This window comes from Xyrauchen texanus, chromosome 22 (assembly GCF_025860055.1).
Source record: "Xyrauchen texanus isolate HMW12.3.18 chromosome 22, RBS_HiC_50CHRs, whole genome shotgun sequence".
Classification (NCBI taxonomy): domain Eukaryota; kingdom Metazoa; phylum Chordata; class Actinopteri; order Cypriniformes; family Catostomidae; genus Xyrauchen; species Xyrauchen texanus.
The window spans coordinates 12,435,763-12,460,748 of record NC_068297.1 but is presented as its reverse complement, the minus strand read 5'-3'; the positions used below and the strand labels follow the sequence as shown (position 1 = coordinate 12,460,748).

Sequence of the window (24,986 nt, the reverse complement as noted above, 5' to 3'; positions counted from 1 at the left end):
TGGTACTAGGCAAACGCCATAAGAAAGTATAAATACCCATAATGTGTAACATTCAATAGCCATTGAGTCCGTCAAGTACACCCTCCAATCCAGGGAGAAGATTGCAGTCGAGTTCTTCAGATGAGATGATGTCAAATATGGGGAGGTGGCACACTCTGAAAGAACATCCGTTCAGCAGGAACCACTAACAAACGTCAGCATCAGCAGCGTTTGCTTGAAAAGAGACTCAACTGTGGCTGCAAAGGATCCAGTAGTGCTCAGGATCTCAAATAACACTCAGCTGAAGAGGAGAAGAGGGCAAGGCTGAGACATGCTGCTAAACAGAGAAAACGGGTCCTTGAGAGTCTGGTTCAGGCAAAAAATAAAAACAGACCCCTCTTACGCTGTGTGTTTTGTGGAATGACTTGCCTCCACACATTAAAATGGCCCCCATATTTTATGTGTTTTATGTGTTATTATATTTTCTATTTATTCTTTGTGCAACACTTTGGGAACCTTGTTGTTTTTTAAAATGTGCTATATAAATAAAGTTGATTGGATTGGATTGGATTTTTTGCTGGTGTAGCCTTCTCACCTTTTTTACCCCTGACCAGTTTTCATGCCTGATATTAAGATTTTTCTGAATTATATCAAACCTATAATCAGTGGATCTTGCTGAGGTAAACATCACTATTACTATTACTCATACTTGGGGTCAGTTGAGCCACACAATTTGACATGGACCAGTAGCCAACCTCCCAGAACAGCCTAGCTACTGCATAGTAACATGCTAACAACCACTCTGAACACCTTAGCAACACCGAGCATTGTAGTGGCAAGTTTTGCACGGGCAAGCAACACTCTAGTTCTATTTCTTTTTTCTAAACAACTTACAATCTAGTTGTTTAGAAATATTGTAATTATTTATTTAAAGTAAGTCATCCTAAAACAGTAATGTTCTTATTTTAATTATGAAATTTATAGTATATGTATTTAAGATGCATATCACAAATTCAGTTTTTGCATCACATGATTTCTCATCACATTTGCTCAGACTGAAGACCAGAGCTCGTAAATTTTATGGATGTGTGTGTGTGTCTGTGTCTTTGTGTAAACAGTTTGACTGGTTTAATGCTAATGTATCAGAAAAGTATGGTTTCTATTCAAGGCAACTGACAAATATGATTCTTCAGCAGTCTCTCATCTTAACTTATTTTTAGCTGCATTAAACTCATGATTTCCTGCTTTCTTAGATCTGTGGGCACCTCGATATGTCTTCCTCCTCCCCTTTTGTCCTTTTTTGTCTTCCTTCCAGCCCTATTCACATTCTTTCCCTAAAGCAATACATACCATGAACTGAACTGCCCTGCTTGAGCTGTTTTAAATTAACTTCCTGTGAATTATTACTGATAAGGTTGTTATACAATTCTGGTGTCTGGCTGCTTTCAAGGTGACCAGTTGATGCTAAACTTACATTCTTTTCTTACAGATTTGTAAAGAAATTGTCCATGATAACTGTCTCTTTGATGCAGATCTTTCGCTCTTTTTTTTGTGTAAAAAGGGAGAAGTTTCCAAGGTGAGGAAAAAGGAAGAAAAGAGATCATCAGAGAGAAAGCATCGTTCATAGACTTAGCCTCACAATTACAGCCAGGTACCACATTTAAAATAACCCTCTATTTATTATTGTCATACCGTAGACTGTACATGGTAATTATTCTACACACCTCATTTTACCTAATATATCACATAGTGTTTCCCTATATAATAGCAACATTACAGATACATTTGTTTTTCTTAACATTTTAATCGTGTCTCTCAAGGTTTGCAGGTATATTTTTGAACTGTGTCCTGAGGGGCAGGGCCACAAGAGCTAAACAGAGACATCTGGCCCCAAAAAGCCATCTACAGCTTCCACTCTGAAACGCATGGTCTTCAAAAAGACAAAACTTTGACCTACCAGCTTGCGCATGAGCATGCATCTCACTCTCTGCGGACACACTTCCTGTTCCAAGGGGGTTTTGTTGAATTCGATTCTACTTCCTGTTTGAGCTGGGTCCTGGTGAATTCTATTCTTCTTCCTGTCTGTTTTGGCTCCCATGTAATTCTACTTTCTGTTTCTGGGGACCTATGAGGTTACACTTCATTCTTCTAGAGCATTACAACCTGTGCTGATGTGGACCAACAGGAAATCTGACACTTTTGTGCCATTAATATCAGATGAATATAAGGGCAGTTTTAAAATATCCCTTAAACTCAACACAACAGTAATATACACTCAAATTTCTCTGTGACCAAAGATGGCACGAAAGCTCTAGGAGGGGAAAAAATATTTGCCTTACACATTACCGTGGACCCATGACATCAGGATAAGGATCCCTGTGTTTTGTTTTTTTGTTTATAAAGCAAAAATAAAATATGTGGTGGACTTTTCTGTACATAAATTACATTATACAATTTAGCAGTTAGGTTTGGAAAGAGCACTGCAAAAATACACTTTACAAGTGCTTTCAACATTTTAAAGACAGTTTGAGTGCAGCTTCACATGCTTTGTATAGTTAATTATTATAGCAGGTATGTTTGTATATGAACGAAGTTAGTTCCGTTTTCAGGTGACATTTCCTGCCTTGAAATCCTCTGCGAATTACAGCGATTCCCAAAATGGGAATTTATTAAGTTCTGTGAAAATGTCTTTCAGAGGACTAATATTTTGATGCATGTAGTTCACCTTATTTTAGGATCCTTTTTTCTATGTTTGCAAAACACTGTATTTAAATACAAATAAGGAAATACTTTTTCTTGCGTACACATACAACCCTAACATTTCTCACCTTTTTATACTCCAAAATGTTACCCTAAAAGCATCCATAATGTAGAAATGATTAAGTGTGAAAAGCTCTTAATGGATTGCTTCCTTAGGAGTTCAATGTAGTGTCTGTTATCCTTCGTGTGGAACAGCGTCTGCTAGCCTGAGTGCTGCAAGTAAGAGCTGTTCAGAATAATCAGCCTCTTTGTTCAACTTTCACTATATCATGTGTATTGGCTGTACAGCGTAGAGATCTGTCTCTGTCTTAAGGCTATTTGTAATCATTATTAAAATGTCTTCATATATTTGCCCTTGTTTTATTTTGATTGCTGGGGTTTTAAAATACAATTTTGGCATTTTGTTTCAGGTTAGGTGAATATTTAATATTTTCATCTGGAGTCACACATACTTGTATGGGTCGTCTTTAGACCTTTATTGTGAAATGATTGGCTTATATATTACAAATGACACCCAATAGATGAACATTACAATTTTTAGTATTACAAGAAAATTGTTCCAATTATAAAACTGTGATATATTTTAGACCAGAGAGTCAATGTGTTGCAGCGTTCTGCATCGGTTTTGATAATATAGAATATTTCTTTAGAGATTGTTTGTTTTGTTTTCTTTTAATAGTGTTAGTCTTTTTAGCTCGTGGTATGTTTGGTGTGAAATATACTTTAGTGTGCTGAACTTTGCTATGGACATAAGATCTGAAAGACTTTATAAGAAAACTAGGTCATGGTGGGGTGTGGTTCTGCTTCCCTGTTACAAGTCAATCAAACTGTGGGAGGGGCCTGGCATGGTCCAATCAGTTGATTTTGTTTGATATAATTGTTATCACCTGAGCAACATTTTTTATGTACAATTCTTACAAGTGAAGCCATTTAAATGTAACTATAATAGCACTTTGGTTATTGGAGGTCTTCTCTTTTAGAAACTAGCAGCTATGATGCCACCATAATGTTTCAAATGTCTGACAAATATCTGATTTAAAAATGAAATAAACGCATTGATTTTGCAAACCTATTACATTTTTTTCTTTTTTTTTTTATTCACATCAAATTGAAATGGTGTATTATCCTTTTTTTACTGCATAATAATCGTTTAATAAAATGTTTCCAGATGCCATGGTACAGTGCAATCCAATATGTATAATTTATTTCATAGATTTAGTTAACAAAATATCAAGTCAAGTGGTTTTTACTGTAATTCTCCACTTTCACTTTCTTCCACATTATTTATTTATTTATTTTTGGCGATTCACATTCGTTATGCATATCGCCACCTACTGGTTGATGTTAGTCAAAGGTGGAGATTTTTAGGAGAGAAAAGAAAGGACTTAAATATTGATTTGTTTCTCACCCACACATTTTTATTGCTTCTTTTAAGCTGGATGAATAACTTTTATCCCGCCTTTTTTTCATTCCTTCATAGTTCTAGTCAGCATTCACTTGCATTTAATGGACCAACAGTGCTGAGATATACTTCTAAGAGTCATTGTTTGTGGTCTGCAGAAAAAAGCAAGTCATATGCATCTGAGATGGCATGATGGTGAGTAAATGATGAGATAATTTTTGGGTGAACTATCCCTTTAATTAATAGTCCCAAGTGATGGTGCTTCTACAAATACACCCTAAACACTGTCCACTCTGCCACAGGGCGGCGCCACCCTCTCCATTATCCTGTACTTTCAGCACACCCAGTCATTTCTTTGACCCTCTCTGGTCTACCCACGTTTGCTCGCTTTAAACCCTCGTTTTTCCAGGCTCTGAAAGCCACTTCCACTCCACTCGAGCATCGTCTCGAGCTCTATTAGGCAACGAGCCCTCGACACCATGGCGGACAGCGAGAGCGACACTGACGGCGCGGGCAGTAGCAGCAGCTCCGCTACACCGCAGTCCTCCGCCGCCGCATCTAACACCACTATGAACACCACGAACACCACCACCAAAGCGCAGGGCGTCCTGATCTCCCAGTCCCGGCTGGAGGAGCTGACAAACCGTCTCGCTTCACTGCAACAGGAGAATAAAGTGTTGAAGATCGAGCTCGAAACGTTCAAGCTGAAGTGCAAAGCGCTGCAGGAGGAGAACCGCGACCTGCGCAAAGCCAGCGTCACCATCGTGAGTCAGCCCCGCGTGTCCCTTGCGTGAATCCCTGTAACGCACCTGACAGCACCCGAGGGCCCCCATAAACATCTGAAACGCATTATGGACCACATTAGAGTCTAAAACGAGCTTGTTTTCGTCCAAAAAGAAGCGTTTTGATGGCGTTTTTAGCTCCTGCTAGCCTGCGAGCTAACTGTGAAAGATGATAACAGCCAACAAACGCATGGAAGGAGTTTAATAGCATTAATGCTAATGTTTCTCTCAGGCCAACTGAATTAACTGCTGTAGATTCAAACCGTTAAAGCTCACAGTTTAATCGTTTTAATGTATATTTTTTCTTATGTTGTTTTTTCAAAGACAGCAGGACTCAACATATGCACAGACCACACAAGGCGTTTAGTGATTTCCCCCCGTGGATTGCCTTCCTGGTTTTAATGCATAATGTTTTTTTAGTCTTATTTATTTTTTTAGTCTTATAGTGTTTTATGTTTAAGGCCTGTGCCAAGGTGGTATGTTGGCACTGTATATTTGACTGTAATGCGTCAACATCCGGTATGTGAATCAGCGCTTCACTCAGACCATCTGGATTTAGACAAAGAGTCAACAAATAAATCAGCGAAGCAGACACTGATTCTTACATTCAGTGCATTGACTGGAGTGATCTTAAATACTTAAGCTTGAAATTTGGTGGCGAGAGTGTGTGCTAGTTGTTTTCTATGAGTCACATGCATTCTATGCTGGATGTTGTTGTACAAGGATGTTGGATCACTGATATGCCAAAAGAGATTTCATCGTCTAGTAATTAATATCATAAGATGTCATGATGACGATCAGTACTTTTGGTTTTTCTTATAATGACTGAAATATGACGAAAAGTTGTTAATAAATTAAAAAGTTAGGTTTGTGTAATTGATTGGTTATGGAAATATGAGGCATGGTCATGTGACACAAAGTAATCTGTGATAATCTAATGTCAAATTTGCCTTATTTCAATTGCGGAAGCTTATGGGTACATTTAAGTTAACCATTTTGTGTTTGTTCCTGTAGCAAGCGCGGGCTGAACAGGAAGAGGAATTCATCTCCAACACTTTATTTAAGAAGATTCAGGCTCTGCAAAAGGAGAAAGAGACACTTGCTGTCAACTATGAGAAAGAAGAGGAGTTCCTCACCAATGACTTGTCCAGGAAACTCATGCAGGTGAGAAACTATAGTAGACAAGGACCCAGCATCAGGTGTGTTTGGGGTCTCAGCGAGAGGGGCTTGAGGAAAGCTGATCTTCGTTCATTGGGGAAAGAAGTTAAAGCTTGGAAACACGATCATTTGCCTTTTGAATTACCCATGAAGTTAACTTTCACATAATTGTAAAGGCCGATTTATACTTCTGCATCAAACCTACGGTGTAGGCTTCGTGTAGTAGCAAATGCAGTGGTTTGCATTTATAGTTCTGCATTGGTGTGTCTGTATCTTTATGTGAGTACACAGCCAAGTGCTGGTATATTGTGAGAAAAGGCCTTAATTTTTGAAATAACTATCGGCTACATTCCATAAATAAACTAAGGCAAATGCAATTTGTGGATTCAAAATATTTATTAAATTATTGTAGCATAAAAACGAGTTCAATGAACTATGTAGTATTTCGCAACATATTATATAGCCTGTCATACATGTTGCCTGCCATGCAGTGAGACAATAAGTCAGGCATGTACTCTATGCTTTCTTTTGTATCCCTTTAATAATAATAATAAATATATATTATTGCATACTTTGATGCTCCATGCTGAAAGAAGTAATCCAATGAACGAATAACTAACAAAACTTGACCAAAACCAAATTTGGTGTTGCTTTAAAGCTAAAAGCTGGAATTTACATTGCATATAGACAATGTAACATAACAGGTTTACAACTTGTCTCTTAACAGGTGCTTTTTCATTTGCTGACAGATTAGAATTGTTCCATTTTTCTAACTTATATATATATATATATGATTATTTACTGTACACCAAACTGTCAAACATAAATCAAAGCATCATACAGATTGGAAGGGTCTCAAGTAGAATACAACAAATGTGGTTTTCCTAACACACTGAATATACGTATATCGAGAAAAAACATTTGTAAGTTGTAAACAAATGTTTTTTTGCTTGAAACTTCATGAATCTTAAACAGAATATATAAACAGTCGATGCTCCCGAAAAACAAATCTGATTATTGGATACGATGCATAGATCTTAAAATTATCTTGGTAAAAATTTGAAATGCTACCTCGGATAACGTTTTAGCATCCTTTGGAATGGTCTCTGGGTTCAAAACTGACCAGTCACTGGTGTTGTGGGCTGCATCAACGCAATGCGTGGTTACATTTTTGAAGAGGTGTATGTTGGGCTATGCCGTAGCTATGTGTAGGTTCAACGTAGGAGTATAAATCAGCCTTAAGGCTATTGTCACTAAGGGTTTTTCTGGGCCCTGAGCCTTTTGTGATAAATCTTATGAGAGATTGTTTAGGGAATGTGAGCATTAGTCACATTGAATTGCCTCTTAGCTTAGATGGATGTTTTTACTGAAGAAAATGCTTTTAAAAGATTAAACTACATTTTCTTCATCTTCATTTGACAAAAAAGGATTTATTTAAAAATACAATGAAAATTGAATGAGAAGTTACACTTCACTCCATGGGGCGCTTAGCCACTCAGAAAAACGAATCCTCCATTCATCCACATTTAACTACCAGAAAGTTTTATATCTCATTGGAGATTTTTTTCTAGAATAGAAAATTGGAAGGATTCATACATATGAATGGAAATAATATTCAGCAGTCTCTATAAAAGTTTTATTTTAATCCCCATCCAGTAATAATACATTACTGTGATTGTCACATCCTAGCCAGCACTGAAAAAGTAACAAGTTTCAAGCGACAGCGTCGTCTATGCACTGTTTTGGTAGCAGTCAAGACATCTGGACAATAATTTGCATCATATTAATGATACTGATGAACTTAAATAAAAATGGACCTTTCCACCATCATTTACTCACCCTCATTGTTCAAAATCAGTATTGCTTTTTACATCTGTGAAACACAAGATTGAGGGACGAGAGGATCGTGTTTTTGACTGTCCAAGCTACGAAAGCACACATACAACCACCATTAAAGTCATTCATAACACTTGTACCTTAGATTTCAATTATTCTGAAGCATTATAATAGTGTTGTGTGAGGAACAGACCGAAATGTAAGTGTTAATTCACCTCATCTCTCATTTGAAACTGGCGCGCCTGCAAGAATTAACTTGTTTACATGAGCGCACCTGACATCAACTCTATGGGCTGTCAAGAGCTTCACCCGCAGGAAGCACTGCGGTGCCAGGCGAAAGTTTAAACAAGTCAGGAGAAAAGGCAGAGGATAAGAAATTGCGCACATCGGTTCTTATGTGTATTTTCACTATTTTTGTTGAATGTGTGAAAGTGAACGAGATTTGAGGACTGGTCAGTCTCCCGTGCCCCCTTGCAATTCCACCATGCCACCCCTAAGGGGTGCGCCCCACACTTTGAGAACCACCACCGCCTTAGTACATATGACAGTGTTTATGGTGCATGTTTTGAGTAGATGTGGTGTATTGTGTTTATGAATAACAGGAGATTTCATGAGTTAGTATGTTTAGTAATGATATCTCACACCAACTGTGGATGTATGCAGGAAACAAGCCTACATTTGTTACATTCTTCTTGTTCAAGCAAAAACTGAAAAGTGATTTCTGTTAGATAAATTTAGTTTTCTTGCCAATACATTTAAAAGACTTTCACACCTTTACCGCAAATGAAACGCGTGTTTCTGTCATGAATTTGCTTTGATCAAGCAGCTTCCTGTGCTATGACTCAAGTCTCTCAAACTAGAACCTGTATGGCTTATTCTGGATACATCTGGCTTTAGTATGCTTTTCCCCAGTGAGAATCTAGCAATTTTCTTTTATGTTTAATCAGCCAAACCCACAGACAACAGACACATCAGTTTGTCCTTTCAGCTGCTACAGTGTACAGTTGGAAACAAGCGCTGATTTCTCAGCCCTGGACTTGGTGTTAGTTCAAGGCATTCAGTCTTTTACCTGATTCACATTGGCAGACATGTTCCATATAAATAAATACACACCCAAACGGTTATTTAAAAGACTGTGAAGAGTTGACATGTTGTTTGGGAACACCACCAAGACGCAATGTCTGAACCACACCAGACATTTTATATTTAAAGCATCTGCTTTAAATAAAAAATTGGGAGTGTGTCGCTTCTGTTTGATTCTCATTGGCTTTAACTCCCCTAATTGTTCTCTCACAGCTTCAGCATGAAAAGGCTGAGTTGGAACAGCACTTGGAGCAGGAGCAGGAGTTCCAGGTCAATAAACTGATGAAGAAGATAAAAAAACTGGAGAATGACACCATCTCTAAGCAGCTCACTCTAGAACAGGTACTTCCTTCATGCAAACTACAGTATAACTTAACTACATCCAAACAACTTGTTCTAGACAATGTGGGCACCATCTCAAATTAAGCTCACTGTACCACAGAACCCTCTAGACATCTTCAAGAGACTTTCACTAGAATAGGTACGAGGCACCACCTTCAAATAACCTGCTGTAGAACAGGACCAGCTGAAAATAACTCCTCAACTCTTGTATGGATATATTTTCAAATAAATAACAGGTGCTTGAAACTGGTTTAAAACAATGACCTCCAATAATTATTTTTTTTTTCTGGTAACATGGGCATCTGCCAATATCCAACTCTGGAACACATGTTTTCCAAACAACACAGATTAGAACAGGTTATACTTGAACGAATACATAACCTGTTCTTCATTAAGTTCTAAATTACCATTTTGTCCCTTCTCCAAACTTTCCCTCATGACTAGGGATGTCCCGATAATGCGCTCATGAACTGGTACTTGTACTTGTAAAAATGCTCCGATACCAAAAATTGATACCATCTGACGTGCAGTTGTCATTATGTAAACATTTAGCCCACAAATGTAAATCATGTTATGTCCTAGTTAAATTATTTAACTGCAAAAGCTGAGATTTAATAAGAAAAATCTATATTTTGCATGTAATTCAAATATGAGCACTTGTGCTGATGCCGGCTGCTCTTACATTTAAAGCTACTTGTTGGCTTCCAGGGAAAACACTGGCATGAGCATCGCACGCTCTGTTTGTTGCAGATGACTAAACAGAATGCAAATTCACGTTGTAACACGATGCACAAAGAGTATGTACTGTACTTAAATGTAATTAAATAATCAGTCCAGTGTGGAAATCTGCTATCTGTCAGATAAAAGCTCTGTCATAGATCCAAAAACTACTCCAGTAATATAAAGAGTCCTGCAGCAGATTTTCTCATAGATCACTAGTTTGTGCAACACTTCCTCTGATATGAAACAATTACATTAGTTCTCCAAACCCAGTGGTTGCACACACCTTAAGAATTTGGTGTCAGTTTAGGAAACATTTTGGTTTGTAGGCAGCCTCATTTTCAGGTCCCATTCTCTCCAACTCTCTATACTGATCTTGCAAAAATAAATAAATCGGAAGATGGAAACAAAGAGTGAGAACCTTTTAGATGTGCGTGTTCCATGAGATGCACGCCTCCGTACAATCATACATTACTTGTAACATTCTTTCTCAGCCCTGGAACTCAAACCATTTTCTGATCTCTCTATCGGCGAGTAACAAAAATGAAGTAACAGAACGCGTTCCCAAAAAAATGGTATGGAGACATCCCTACTCATGATAATGTAGAGTTTTGACACAACTATGGTATTGTTGTAGCTCCGGCGTGAGAAAATTGATCTGGAAAACACTCTGGAACAAGAGCAGGAGGCACTAGTAAACCGTCTCTGGAAACGCATGGACAAACTCGAGGCTGAGAAAAGGTAACGCTGTGCCCTGTAATGTGATTTTTTACTTTATGCAGTTGATGTACAACTTGCACCAGTTCCATGCATTAGCCCCATACATGTAGTCTGAAACCTATCATCGCATGATCTCTTCATTCTGATTGGCAGGATTCTGCAAGAGAAGCTTGACCAGCCAGTGTCGGCCCCGTCCTCTCCTCGGGAAGTTTCCATGGAGATTGACTCTCCTGAGAACATGATGCGGCACATTCGCTTCCTGAAGAGTGAAGTGGAGAGGCTGAAACGCAGCCTCCGCACAACTGATCTACAGCGTGAGTCTTTCTCTCATCATGCATGTACTCCTACACAAACGTCACCTCCCTGGAATTGTACTGCAGCCAGAGGGGCGCACACACACACACACACACACACACACACACACACACACACACACACAAGTCAAGATACACTGAGCTACTGTTAAGGCTACATACCAATTTGTTTACTGTATCATTGTATATTTAATTGTAAGATGAGTTTTTTTGTCCCACATCATAGTACATTGAAAGTAGTATGCCAAAGGTGCCCAGATGTTATATAATTGCTTATTTTATTTTATTTTTTATTTTTTCAAAAATATTTATCAAACTGCGTGTGTTGTTTTGTTAATATTGCCCACAATGTCTACAGAAGAGCCATGATCGTCCTTTTGGAACTCTTTCAGTTTTATAAAATATGGCAAGAAATGCAAGACTGAAGCTAAAAAGTTAATAATGAACTTGGCTTGATGATTTAGCTAACGCTTGCCTGCAAATCCAAACTGTACATGACAAGTAGGCCTGTGATATCAAGATGCTATTGTGTGGCATAGAAGAATTGCCCTAATATTGACATACTCTCGTAGTACTTAAAAGCATGTGCTCCCTTCACCACGTGAATTACATTCTTTTAGTGCTTCGTAGAAGTATGCACTTGGATGCTTCCATTGTTTGTGCTACAGTGCATTGTGAGTTCAAAAGAGCATTGTTTAATTCTTTAATACTTAAATAATTTTGTGTATGTCTATTATGGCCACTAGAGGGAGATATCTCCATTGATATTACTGTAAGCTAACAACTGCTTTCTTCTTCCAGCACAGCGTCACACCCATTAAAGCTTTAACCCTCTACCGCACAGTGTAGCCATATGGCAACATTGTCTTTGTGTTCATTTCCTTGTCACTGTTTCTTTAATAAAACATGCTAGATTTTTTGGGGGGAAAGAGAAGACTAGTTTAGCCAACAATGTGCTTTGGTTAAGTCACATGACATGCAGTACTTTTCTGTGGCGCGATTTCTGACGACTTGCGGTCTTTAAATTGTTGCTGAAAGACCAGCTGATTTCACCTCAGCAAAAAAATTTTAAACATCACGTCAGGTAAGCTATGATGACACATTCATCACTCAAAAAAGTTTTTATGAAATTAGTTTTTGGTAAATCGGTCAAATGTCTGTGCAGAAGTGGAATGACATTACTGCAATGGTTTAGCTTGCTAGCGGGAATCTGTTAAGCTGTTCAAACAACAACAGCATTAATTCTAGTGATATAATGTTGGTTAGTCATATGTTAAGGACCGTTTGGCATTTGTATAATGGATACATTGAATTTAAACAGCACTTTTCATTCTGATTAGATATGAATGCAGGTAGCACAGATGTCACATAATTTAGCACGAGCATGACACACACACACACACACACACAATTCATTGTGTCTCAAAAGGGCAGGTGTAAGTATTTTGGCTGTAAGGGTACTGTTAGGGTGAAGTGCACCAAATAAGGTGTACCTGTACCTGTGCCTCGCCTCTGGAAAAAAAAAAACTGCTTTTTGAAGTTTCATAATCAATAAAGGATTATGGGGGATCCTGTTCATAGTCTTACTAATGCATAATGTTGAATTTTCATGAACCGTATTGTTTTTGGATTTATGGTTCCCAGATATTCAATGTTTTATGATACATGTTTTTAAGAGTATAAATTTGAATTTAAATAATATAAAAAAAATGTTTTATGAAATTCAAAGAAAATAAAGGATTGTTCAGCAAAAAAGAATTAAATTAATAAAATCCCAAGTTGTTGTAATGTATGATTATGATGTTATGTATGTAAGTATAGTGTTAAAGCTTATAATGCAACAATTGAGTCAACACAAATAAAATTTCTGAGGAAAAATATTAACTAAGTTATTTCCACTATTGTATGTTGTTGCCATACATGAAGTACTTAATTTTTTTTTTATCTATTTTTTACAGCATTTCAAGTTAAGCTATTCTAAGAAAAGAAAAAGATTAAAATATTTTTTTCTATGTATCATAATGCGTGCAGTAGAGGGTTAAGAAGTGATTAACACAACAGTACTTCAAGTCAGCAGCAAAGCAGCTGAATAGAAATTGTGTGTGTTTGTTTGTATATATATGAAAATGTAATATTTCTTTGTCTTCCTGTTCTGTTGCATCATCATTCCCTCCCGATCAGACACAGAAAAACGGGCTCAGTACATAGAAGAGGAAAGGCAGATGAGGGAAGAGAACATTCGTCTTCAGAGAAAACTCCAGAGAGAGATGGAGAGAAGGGAGGCGCTGTGTAGACAGCTGTCAGAGAGTGAGAGCAGCCTTGAGATGGATGACGAGAGGTACTTGGATCACACTAACAAACTCATTCACAATAAAGTTGACCTTAACCTTACCCTTGTCTATATCTGATGCTGCTGTAGATCTTAAATGAAGAGTTCACCCTAAAATTCTGTCATTATTTACTCACCCTTATGTTGCTCCAGAAACATAAATCTTTCTTCTGAGGAACACGACAGAAAATAAAGTTAAATAAAAAGTTAATAGTGACTTGTCATGTGAAGCTCCAAAAAGTGACAAAAAAATCCATAGCCACAGTAAAATATGCAATAAAGCTCACATTATATTCCAAGTCTTCTGAAGTCATATGATCTCAGAAATTTAATTTGTAAATCACCATTATATCAAATGATTGATCAACTCCCGTGTACAGCGAGAAGTCAATAACAACAGACCTTATTGGTTCTTGCATAATGATGTTTGACCACAATGAGGTTTGAAATTAGGGTGAGTAAATGTTGCTGTATTCCTTGAACCCGGCTTTCATACGGACACAGAGATGCGCTGGCCTAGCACGTGAAAATTGTATTCGTACAACTATTGAATCATACTGTCTTTTCAAGAACATCATAAGTTTATTTTATATACATAATTCAAATGGTCACCAAAGAACCATGATAAACCATTTACAGCGTATATACGCACAGCTAGCACATCAAACACGATCATCCGATGCGTGCAGCCATGTTTGTTTCCATTAGTGGTTATGCAGTTGTCATTTGTCACACAAAAAGCTACACAAGCAGTCTTTTTCCAAGCATATAATACATTTATTGTATGTAACAGATTGTCAAATTTTCACAAAGTACTAAGATAAAAGTTCATAACTTACTCCCAGTCAACACATCTATGAGTGTGATCATCCTGTGCATGCAGCCGTCTGCCTATTAGGTGGATAGTGGTTGTCATTTACACAAAAAAACAACTTAAACAATCTTTTTTTTAAAGTTTATAATACATTTGTTTTCTGAAACAGACGGCTAAACTATCACAAAGCAACACGATAACAATTTATAACTCACATACTCAATCAACACATCTGAGCGCAATCATCCGATGCACAGCACACAACCACGTCTGTTTACATTAGGTGACCATGCACTTGTCTCAAATACACATTGACACACAATGTCTGATTTCATACAGTGGACAGGCAAACTGTATTGCTGATGTTATTTGTCCATTTATTTATCCATTTATTTATTTATATTATATATTATATATATGTATATATATCTCATATGTTTACTATAGTGTATCCAGTAATCTTATTGGTTTAAAATGACAAAAATACAATAAACTACTCGTTTAAACTCGGCCCCCTCTAGTGCCGGCTGTGCAGTGTCATGCACAGAAATAACTCGCTCTGGGGGGCACTGCAGGGGAATGTAGAGCCTACTCATGAAAAGGTTAATATGATAAACCTGTCAAGCAATTGCATCATGACCATATCTCATGCCTCTCATTCCAGATATTTTAATGAGATGTCTGCTCAGGGACTTAGAGCTCGTACAGTGTCCAGCCCGATTCCCTACACCCCCTCTCCCTCTTCCAGCCGCCCCATCTCTCCGGGTATGTCTCCACACAGTTAGATTTGAAGGAATTGCAAACTCTGAGAGCAATAGCTAATGAAGGGGAGTCTTTTGACTATGAATGAAGAATTTCACATGCTTTAATGAACTTGATTATAGCATCAGCTTTTTAACATGCAGTTTAAAGACTTTTATGGCTGCACATGCTATGGTGCATTACCATGGATATTGTATCATGGTTAGTGTGATGACATGCCTTAAATCAGCTCACATCATGCTAACATTTTTCATTAGATCGCATACTGTACATTCTCACACATACCTTTGGGTTAGTACATTGGGTGATAATTGATTAGGATAAGATGAAGGTTTTTTTGACATACTATGATGTGAAGGGATAAAGGTCATAGTTTTGCATTCATTCTGCTTTAAGTTCAAATAGATAGACTAAGTTATTCATTTATGTAATCATGGAGTAATGAAAAATACAAACTCCTAAACATTAGAAAGTATGTGTTGTTCAAATGACTTAACTGCTGTTTTTGGACCCCAACTGCTGTCATGCTGCCTACTGAAACAAGTAACATCCTTTTTTTTTTTTCTTCTTCAATCAAAATACATAATAGACTTTAAAACATTAACACTGCATATAGTGCAACAGGGCTTTTCGGTTGGCCCAGGAGTCAAATGTATTTTTTTTTTTTTTTTTACTGAAGACTGGTATATCTGTATCTGAAGCAACCCAAAACCATATTGAGGGATCCAGTTATTTTTTTCTTGCATCCAAATGAGTGATTTATGAATCCATTAAAATGTTAACAAATATTAGTTAACCATTTGATCCCCTTCCATCCCAGGTTTGTCATACACAAGTCACACTATTGGTTTCACTCCTCCAGCAACGCTTAGCCGAGCTCCACTCCCCCACTACACTTCTCCTGGGCTACACATCCACCCAGGATCCTCACACGCTGTACAGGTGCGTCCACACGCAATACATTGTTTCAGAACTTGATTGGCATGCTGTAACGCTGCACAAAACAATCAGCTAAATCACAAACGGCAGATTTTATGATTCGCCTGTGAGTTACCTGGTGACAAAGACCTAAAAAACCCACTTTTCTTTTCTACCTGCCAGTCACCTCTAAGTTTATATAGACCAGTTCCCTCAGGGAGATCTATCCCTCTAAGAGAAAGGACAAAAGCTATGTTGTCTATATCTCCTTACTGTGTCCGTTGCAGTGTTGTGACCTGTTTGATGGAGCTGTAGCAGACATTCCTTCAATAGTCGCTGGCAATCTAGCACACTAATTTGGCCCATAGGCTTGTGTTTAGCATATCAGGTCAATCCCATTTTTAGTCACAAAACAGGGTTCACAAAGATGCCATGTCACTTATATTTTGTAGCAAAGATATTAAATTACTTGTTGCAAATAAGCATTGATAAGAGAACAATCTCACTGTACTTCTGTTCTACAAAAACATCCGTAATGTTCTGAGACCTCAAAGTGAGCAGCCGTTGTTCACAAGGTACATACAGCTACAGTAAATATGATCCTGATATTTGATTAGTGGAAATGTAAAAAAGACACAATAATTGTTGTGTTTAGATATTTTTTTGCTTGCTCTGATGTCAATGATGGGATTACAAACTATAAAGTGTTTTTCCACTTGAAAGAACTTTGTGGCAATGGTGACAACCCCAGGGCTGTGCTCTGTTGCGGTGTAGTTTTTAATTTAAACTCAAGTTGATGTTTATATTGATGTTGCACATAACTACTAACCTGCTTATCAGAGTTTTCACCTTTTAATCTCACTTTGCACCACAAAAGTTTGAAACTGGGTATGTTGATGAAATTGTATTAATCTTGTAACCATGCTTTATTAAAGAGTCACTGGGTCAAAATACACAGAAATGTCTTTCCCTCTTCAAAGTTATTGCAAAAAATAGTTAAAATGGCAGTCATTTTTGATTAGGAAGTAAGATAAAGTGGTTAAAATATTACTTTCAGGATGATCCATTTGTGTCAGAACCTGGTTTGTACCAGTTCATACGAGATCTGGGCATTCTTGCGTCGTGCGTACCATCATTCATGGTAGCTGCCAACTCTTTCGCATAATTAAAATCCCTGTCAGATTACTGGCTGGATGTTACAGTTTTTGGTTCTAGACTGTTAATATACTGCCATTTCATTACCATTTAGATGAATTGCAGTAAAAATTTGATTACAATATGTCACTTTATCAGGTAAAGGTTAGCAAGTAGATAAATAAGTTAGCTATAAGAGTAGAGCAGTGAAGTAACATAATTTCAACTTGTCTCCGTTGCGTCATACTTGTTCCACAACACTTTCTGGATATTGTCCAGTTGAGCAGAGGCCAACAATGTGGTTTTTTGTAATTTGAGTAGTTGGTAAATCCAGCCTCATGTTCTTTGCACAAATATGCACCTATATTTACCAGCGTTTGGGGCTCTTTCATGTCCAGTGACGATGTGAATGACTGCTCGCTCTGATAAACAGGAGGTGACAGCAGAGATGAACTCTCTCACACATACACAAAACACTTAAAGCAAAATCGACAGTTTCTTACAGGCTTGCACACATGCAAACAGTCTCGCTTGGTTGTCAAGTAAACTAAGTAGCATTAGTAAAAAGATCCAGAATACATGCGTCTTTAATGTGATGTTGCTGAGCTGCTGTTCAAAAGTATTCTAGCAAACATGCACGCATGGTATAACACCATTTTTAAAAGGCAAAGAAACTCATGACCACAGTATTGTTGGAATCTGAAATTTTGCATTGTGTTTGAATGCTTGACAAATTAAATCTCTTTCTCGGTTTTCTCCCCATACAGAGGCCATCTCCAAGGAGAAGTACCAGCCCGGATAAGTTCAAGCGTCCAACACCACCTCCCTCCCCCAACACACACTCTGGGGCACAACACCCTCCTCCTCCACCGCCGCCCACACAGCCGATGGTTCAGTCCTGCTCCTCCCACTCTGTGACATCACAGCATCCCCCCTCTCAGCCTTAATGCATACACCATGCACTACCTTAAGCTAGGCTGCTCCAAGCTAGGCGACACTACTACTACTATTACTACTACTACTACAAGTGTTCCTCCACTGGGCAAAGGTTGGAGATTGGAGCGGAAATGGAAGTTGAGAATTAGAGTACTGGGACAGTTGAACGAAAGGACTCTGATTGTGAAAAAGGAGAATGTGTAGATGCTCAACAGACTGAATGACCCATTATCAGCCCCATGCCTTTAATTTTGTTATTCTTACTGTTTTTCTGAAAAATTATTAAGCTGGTTTGGGAAAGGTTTTAAAGATCATTTGAAAGGGTTGTCAAGTATGTCAGCTGCACGTGTCTAAATTTTGTTTGCGTAACGTTCTTGGTCTGGCCACTGCCCCCGTTAAATCTCAGCTGTTTTAAACAATTGACTGCTATATTTTCCTTGTAATAATTAAATGCTGTCGTTAGTGAAGAACTCAATTGGATAAATCTTTCCTTTTGTTAGTGTATCTCCTCATAGGTTAAAAAGGAAGTCCTAAATCTCAAACAGAAGCCATGGGGCAGCAGTGTAACATTTTTTCCCCCTTTGTTTTATTTTATGTTCGTTTTATGCCGTTTTTGTTTGTAAAACAGACGTGTGCGTGGCTCTTTTTTGGCAGTGTGTAGATGGTAAAGACAGACTGAAATGTACTGAAACAGCACTTGTTGCCTCTCGGCATGTGTATTGTAGTGGGATTATAGAGTGTGTGTGTGTGAGCCATAGAGCTTTTCCCACTACTGATTGGGGACCAGTCTCACTGCTAGAATCCAAACACTACAAAAACAAAGTCAATACTGGTTCTGATCAGCAGCCTGACGTTTCTCTGAGCCTTCCTGTAAAGGGAGAGCTCCTAATGCTTAATCAGATAGGGAATTTTGCTTAATGTCAGTGTCATTATTCACATAAACATGATGCAACAAAACAAGGCACTGTTGAACAAACTCGACATTATTAAATTCTTGTACAAAAAAACATTTTATTTGTGTGAATTCTTTCAAAAATATGCATGAATATGTTTGGACCTTAGCTTTAAATAAGGTTTTGTGGGTGAAATTTTACTTGTTTAAGTGTTACTTTCATCCCCACTAAACATTTCAGGTACCCTCAAACGTATTGTGACTTTTAAGAGTGTAATTATTGGTGCTTGCTAAGGCAATCATTGTCACACTGGCCATTCTTGGTGGTGTTAGTTTATTCGAATCCTAAGTTTTAATCTTTGCTGCATAATCGTCCCACAGTTTGTGCAATGGACATGAATGTTACCTCAAATCATGCAGCTTGTTAAAGGAATATTCCAGGTTCAATACAAGTTCAGCTGAATCGACAGCATTTGTGGCATAATGTTGATTACCACAAAATATATTTTGACTTTCCCTTAATAATTTTTAAAAAATAAAATCGAGGTTACACTGAGGCACTTACAATGGAAGTGAATGTGGCCAATTTTGGAGGGTTTAAAGCAGAAATTGGAAGTTTAGAATTTTATAAAAGCACACATTAATTCTACTGTATTTGAGCTGTAATTTAAATTTTACAATAATGTTAGAATTTGTTGACATTGCATCGTCATCAACAAAGTTGTAAAATTGGCTATAACTTTACGCCGAAAAGGTTAGTATGTGGGTTTTATCATACTAAAATCATTTTTACACACATATTGTTTACGTCTTGTGGCTATAATTTTGAAACTGAGTATTTTAATGTTCAAAAATTGGAACCAATCAAACCATTGTAAGTGCCTCATTGTAATGCAGACTTTTGCTTTTTTTTTTTTTAAGAAAAGGGTCAAGTCCAAATAAATTGTGGTAATAAATATTATGCCACAAATGCTGTTGATTGAGCTTAGCTTGTATTAAACCCAGAATATTCCTTTAAGGAGAGATGCTATTACTTTTCTAAGCAGTCAGTCTTATGATTTTCCACCTGTTGGAACATATACAGACAACAAATACCATAGACTTATATTGAAGGAGGGACCCGAGCCATATCTGGTGACCAGAACATCATATGCCTTTTCAGATTTTGGCTAGTAAGCAACCACCTTTCAACACCCAAGCAACTGCATAGCAATAAGCTCAAAATCTATCCAAACACTTAAGCTACCACATAGCAACACCCTGGCAACATGGCAGTGTGTTGGCACAGGCAAGCACCACACGTGTTCTTTAGAAAATGTTTTGGATTCTGAAATCATGAATCCCAGGTCAAATCTTTTGATTTTGAACAAGTTTTTGAGCTGTTCTAAATGTGATGCCCTGCAGTCTTCAATCATTACCAAGATCACTCATATGTCACAGAGCATGTCCTTGAATCTTTGTGTCACTGTGTGTTGTCTGTTGGGTAGAATACTGTAACACACTGTTATTAAGGTATGTGAATTATAACTTGATATAGAAGTTATGAAGTTATAAAACAACTGCAGCTGATATGCAAAATAACCTCTGACCTTCGGTTGACATGTATAGACAGACCGGACATTGTGTGTCCTTTTATTACAGCATCTAACTAATCAGCTCTTTTGAGGTTGTGTTGGGTAATTTTACACACCTGTTTGCTACTGCGTATCGACCCTACTTCTGTACTTTTCCAGTCTGATTCTTCTGCTTTGGGCCAAGCACTCTTACACACACACACACACTCTCTCTCCCATAGCTGTGTGGTAATCCCTGCGGAGGTATTTCAGTATAAGCTGTCCTGTGCCGCTTTCTCTCCTGCAACAGCCACTCTTACCTGGTTCGGACCAGTTCTGTCTGGCTAGGATGGTCAGAGGGGTGTAAACGACCCTCAAGCTCTTACATTCCTGTCAGTTGTGAAAGAAAGAAACCAACATCAATATACTGTGTCTGTGCCCTAACAACAGGTGTGGAACCTGAACTTGATATGGGAATCCCTGTGTTCATTTGGAAACAGAAAACAATAGGAATAAAAATGATAGATTGAACAAAATGAGAAGTTATCACGATAGGAGGTTTTAATAGACATGTTTTGGTTTAGTTACTATACACCGATATGATGCTCTGTTTGTGTTGAGTAAGATGAAGATCCTAAATCAAGCAGCTCACCAAAAGTTTCACTGTCCTGTTCTAGTCTTCGGAGAGTGGGGGACAGGGAGTTCTCCAGTTATCCTCTGGAAGAGTCTTTCTTACCATTCCCTCAGTTGGCCTTGACTCTCTGCTGTCAGTCTGTCTGAGAGTATGATGGATGGAGTACCAAAGCATGAATGTAAACATCAGGAGATCTGTTTGTGAATGCAAGCCAATAAAGAGAGAAAGAGGGAGGGTAAAAACTGGGAAATTCGGTTTGTGTGTGAGAAAGAAAAAGGAAGGGAGTATCAGGATATCACAGAGGTTACTTGGAAAGGTTTGTGTTCCCCTGTTATGTAAGTAGTGTCAAGTATAAAAAGGTTTGTACCAGAACTTGTGAAAGAGGATGATAGAGCTCATAGTAAATGTAGAGTTCAATTCACAATCACAGCATTTGTTTTCCAGATCTCTTGTTATTCTACATTCTGACGTGTTTCCAAGAAAAACACTCAGTAAGTAGTTCATGATTAATAAAAATGACAGCAAATCAAGCCTAAATTTTCCTGTTGACCCATTTAGTTTATTTTAAATAAGTAGAAAAGAGCTGAAGGTCCTCTGTGGTAAATGGCAATTCTGATATTATTTTCTCCCAAAACACTAAATAGCAAAAAAAAAACATTTGCTTGTCACTGCACTGCAAAAAAGTTCCTGATACGTGAGGTTATAGCGTGCAATGTCTAAAGGTTGATTTTTGAGGTTATTTTATCAATCTGATATTAATGTTGCAAACGTATGTAGCTTATGAGAATCACTGAAATTATCACATTTATTTTTAGACAAAACACTTGTCTTTTTCAGTTTTGTTTAAGGTTATTAAGTTAAAAGATTTTCAGTTACTGTCCATTAAAATAAAGGATACTATTTGTGGTAGAAAGCCTCATTGCAGAGGCTAAACACATTGTTTTTCTTAAGGGGATACATTTTTCTTATATTTATACTACACCACAATGTAGTGTGTTAACCCAAAGTGTGGGGTAAAAAGCTCCCTCTGCACTTTTTAATGTATTTTTATTTTATTTTAAAAAAAATATATTGTTAATATTTATTTTCATGCAAGTTATGGTGCTCAATCAATATTCAATACAATTTTTATTTATTTTATCTTGATACACTTTGCGACAGAAAGGCCTGCCTTTAGCCCCATTGTACCCAAATGCTTGACACTTTAAATGAATTTCTTTAGAAATAAAATGAAAGATGCTAAAGTTTTTTTGGATTCATTGGAAAAGTAGTGAAGGAACAGCAGTCAAGAGCCCAGAATACATGGGAATTTCTTGAAGACTGTTTGTGAAGAAGCATCCTAAGTGGCTACTTCAGGAAGTTTAGTTTGAGAGAAAGCCAAGAGTGTGCAGGACTGATAACAAGTCAAAGGGGGACTATACTTGGAATAATCTAAAACACATACTGTCTGTAATTTTAACAGTAAACAACTGTAAAAATGCAACAGAACTAAAAAGTTAATTTATTAGCGAGTATTAACTGTAAAATATACAGTACATATTTATATATATATTAAAAGATAATCCAGTAGGTTTTTACAATAAAATTTTGTAAAAATATATATTTTTTTAGATTTGAAAATTATGATTTTCCTGTACAATTTATAGTAAAAATGTACATTATATTTAACAAGAGAGTATGTGTGGTTTTTACAGTAAATTATTGTCACATGTGTTACCCTGATGTTGTTGAGTGATTGTGTGTAACTCTGAGCGCCGTCTCTACATTCTTGGAAGAGAAACTATTGGTGAACTTCATGTCATCATGTGCCCTTCTGTAGTTACTACGGTGATTAACAAATACCTTATTAAGTAAAAAGCTGATTTTTACAGTTTCAGAATGCTAATATCAAGTTTATGAATTTCTTTTACTGTAAATGTACTTTCTGCATTTTTTTTTTTTTTTTTTTTACAGTGCCATCATGGTCATGTAAATTACAAAATAAACAATTTTAAACTGTAAAATGTACAGGTTGTTCTGTAAAGTTGTTTACATTTGTACTTTATTATTTACATAATTATTCTGGCAACCATAACTGCCAGTTTTTTTTTTACAGCAAAAGATAGGTTTGATTGCTTTAAAAATGTACGGTCACTTCATAATTCCCATCCTCACACTTGCATTTCTTTAATTGTTTTGATTTCTTTTTCTAGAATGTGAAAAATAGTAATAATGAAGAATGGGTAGGTGTGCACAAACTTATCACTGGTAAAGTATATGAACTTGCTCTGTACATCATGTCAAGCAGGGGCGGACTGGCTATAGGGAGAACCGGGACTTTTCCCGGTGGTTCAGCCAGGAAACGGGGCCGAACAGGTGCCGATAAGCTGAAACAGGCTGCTGCGTTATGCCGAACGGGTCCCAACCTCCTCCCTCATCTCAACAACTTTTGGGCTGGTTTTAGTGTAAAATCCATGTCCAAATTACTCTTCCCTGTCTGCACCTGATGTCAAGTGCACCGTTGTTTTGTTATTAAGCAGGCAATTTTTAACCTGAATGGATTTTTTATCCATTGTAATCTAGAGCCAATGTTTGGTCCAAAAGTTTCACAAATCATTCCCAGTCCCTTGTACCTACAGTCAAATTGCACCAGGAGAGACATTAAATGTGATATGAGGCAAATGCAATTACGAGTTATGTTCTTTCTGTCCTCCCTTTTTTCTTCACTCTCTTTTCATGTCAAAGGGGATTACAGATTGAGGGCAGTGGAAGACAGAACCTCTTATTTTATGTGTGCATGGGAACGAGAACAAGCAGAGAGCCGGAATAAGATCTTGGTGGGCTTAAAGCCCAAGCCGTCTGACCCTCACACACTCACCCAGCACAAAAGATCAGCTGACCACCCAGACAGAGGAGAGAAAGAGAAGGGTGGGAATAAAGGGACGTTCACCCTCTTGCCCTCTCTTTTGAGTTCAAGTCTTGTCCTAACTGAAATGAAAGCAATTACTAAGCTGACTGGGAATTATAAAGATCTGCCCCTGTAACAGTCATTAAAGAGGAATTTCATTAAAATAAGGTATTGAGTTTGCTATGCAGTCAAGTCAAAACAAATGTACTTGAAATTCTCAATCAACCAAAATCAAACAGATATTGAATTATAAAGTATGTGCTGCCATACAAAAGATGAATTAACATAATGGTTTCAGTCTGCTGTGATGCCAAACTCCAGAAACTTACAGATTACCTGAAAATAAGAGTGTGCACAAGCAGGTTATGTTGTTTTGTCAGGGAATTTTACATTTGCACACTGTTTCAGAGATGTGTAATCTTATTTTAAAACAAACTTTAGTCTTCATTAGTTATAACCTATAACCAAATTAATTTAAGGATCTAATCTTTTATTCACAAATGTATGCAATTAATTTAGCTTTTTAAATGAAGCTGAGATAGCTAATTCTGTTTTTGTGAATAATTAACATTTTAATGCTTAAATAAAAGATGGTAACAAATCTGTTAGATTTTAATTTCAATAAAGAAAGTTTGCACAACTTTTATGTAAAATTTGTTAAGTGTGTAACATCTTATTCTTTAATTTCAAGGATTACTTCTGTAATAATAAATAACTGTATTTAGAAGAGCATATGCCGAATAATAGGACTAGTATTGTTATTACACTTGCAGATGTTGTGTGTCAGATTATAAAGTATAGGCTATAGGCCTTCAGTTGACTAATTTGACATGTTTTGTCTCAGATACACGGACCTGAAATTATACTTATAAGACTGAATAGTTTGCCTTGGATCCTTATGAAATGAAATCCTTACAAAATCACACTAAAGCACCTGAAACGCCCTCTATCACATTACTTTGCTCGGCCACACCGGTGAAGCTCTCCATGAGTCAGGAGAACAGTAATCTGACCGGTGAGAACAGCTTCCA

General features: G+C 37.3%; 2 protein-coding genes across 2 annotated transcripts in view; both read left to right on the top strand.

Moving 5' to 3' along the window:
- LOC127662142 (ankyrin-3-like) overlaps window positions 1-3,916 on the top strand; it is a 110,237-nt gene extending 106,321 nt beyond the window's left edge. Inside the window, exons 49-50 of the mRNA XM_052153181.1 lie at window positions 1,541-1,630; window positions 1,800-3,916. Of these exons, the coding sequence (XP_052009141.1) occupies window positions 1,541-1,606 (66 nt within the window). The 3' untranslated portion in view covers window positions 1,607-1,630; window positions 1,800-3,916. The remainder of the gene's footprint in view (window positions 1-1,540; window positions 1,631-1,799) is intronic.
- A 556-nt stretch (window positions 3,917-4,472) lies between these two features.
- LOC127662920 (coiled-coil domain-containing protein 6-like) lies at window positions 4,473-18,473 on the top strand. Its single transcript, XM_052154320.1, has 9 exons — window positions 4,473-4,905; window positions 5,938-6,087; window positions 9,214-9,342; window positions 10,700-10,803; window positions 10,936-11,096; window positions 13,278-13,434; window positions 14,904-15,004; window positions 15,822-15,943; window positions 17,821-18,473. The coding sequence occupies exons 1-9, from the start codon at window positions 4,621-4,623 to the stop codon at window positions 17,998-18,000; spliced, it is 1,389 nt and encodes a 462-aa protein (XP_052010280.1). The 5' UTR covers window positions 4,473-4,620; the 3' UTR covers window positions 18,001-18,473.
- Window positions 18,474-24,986: the final 6,513 nt, after the last annotated feature.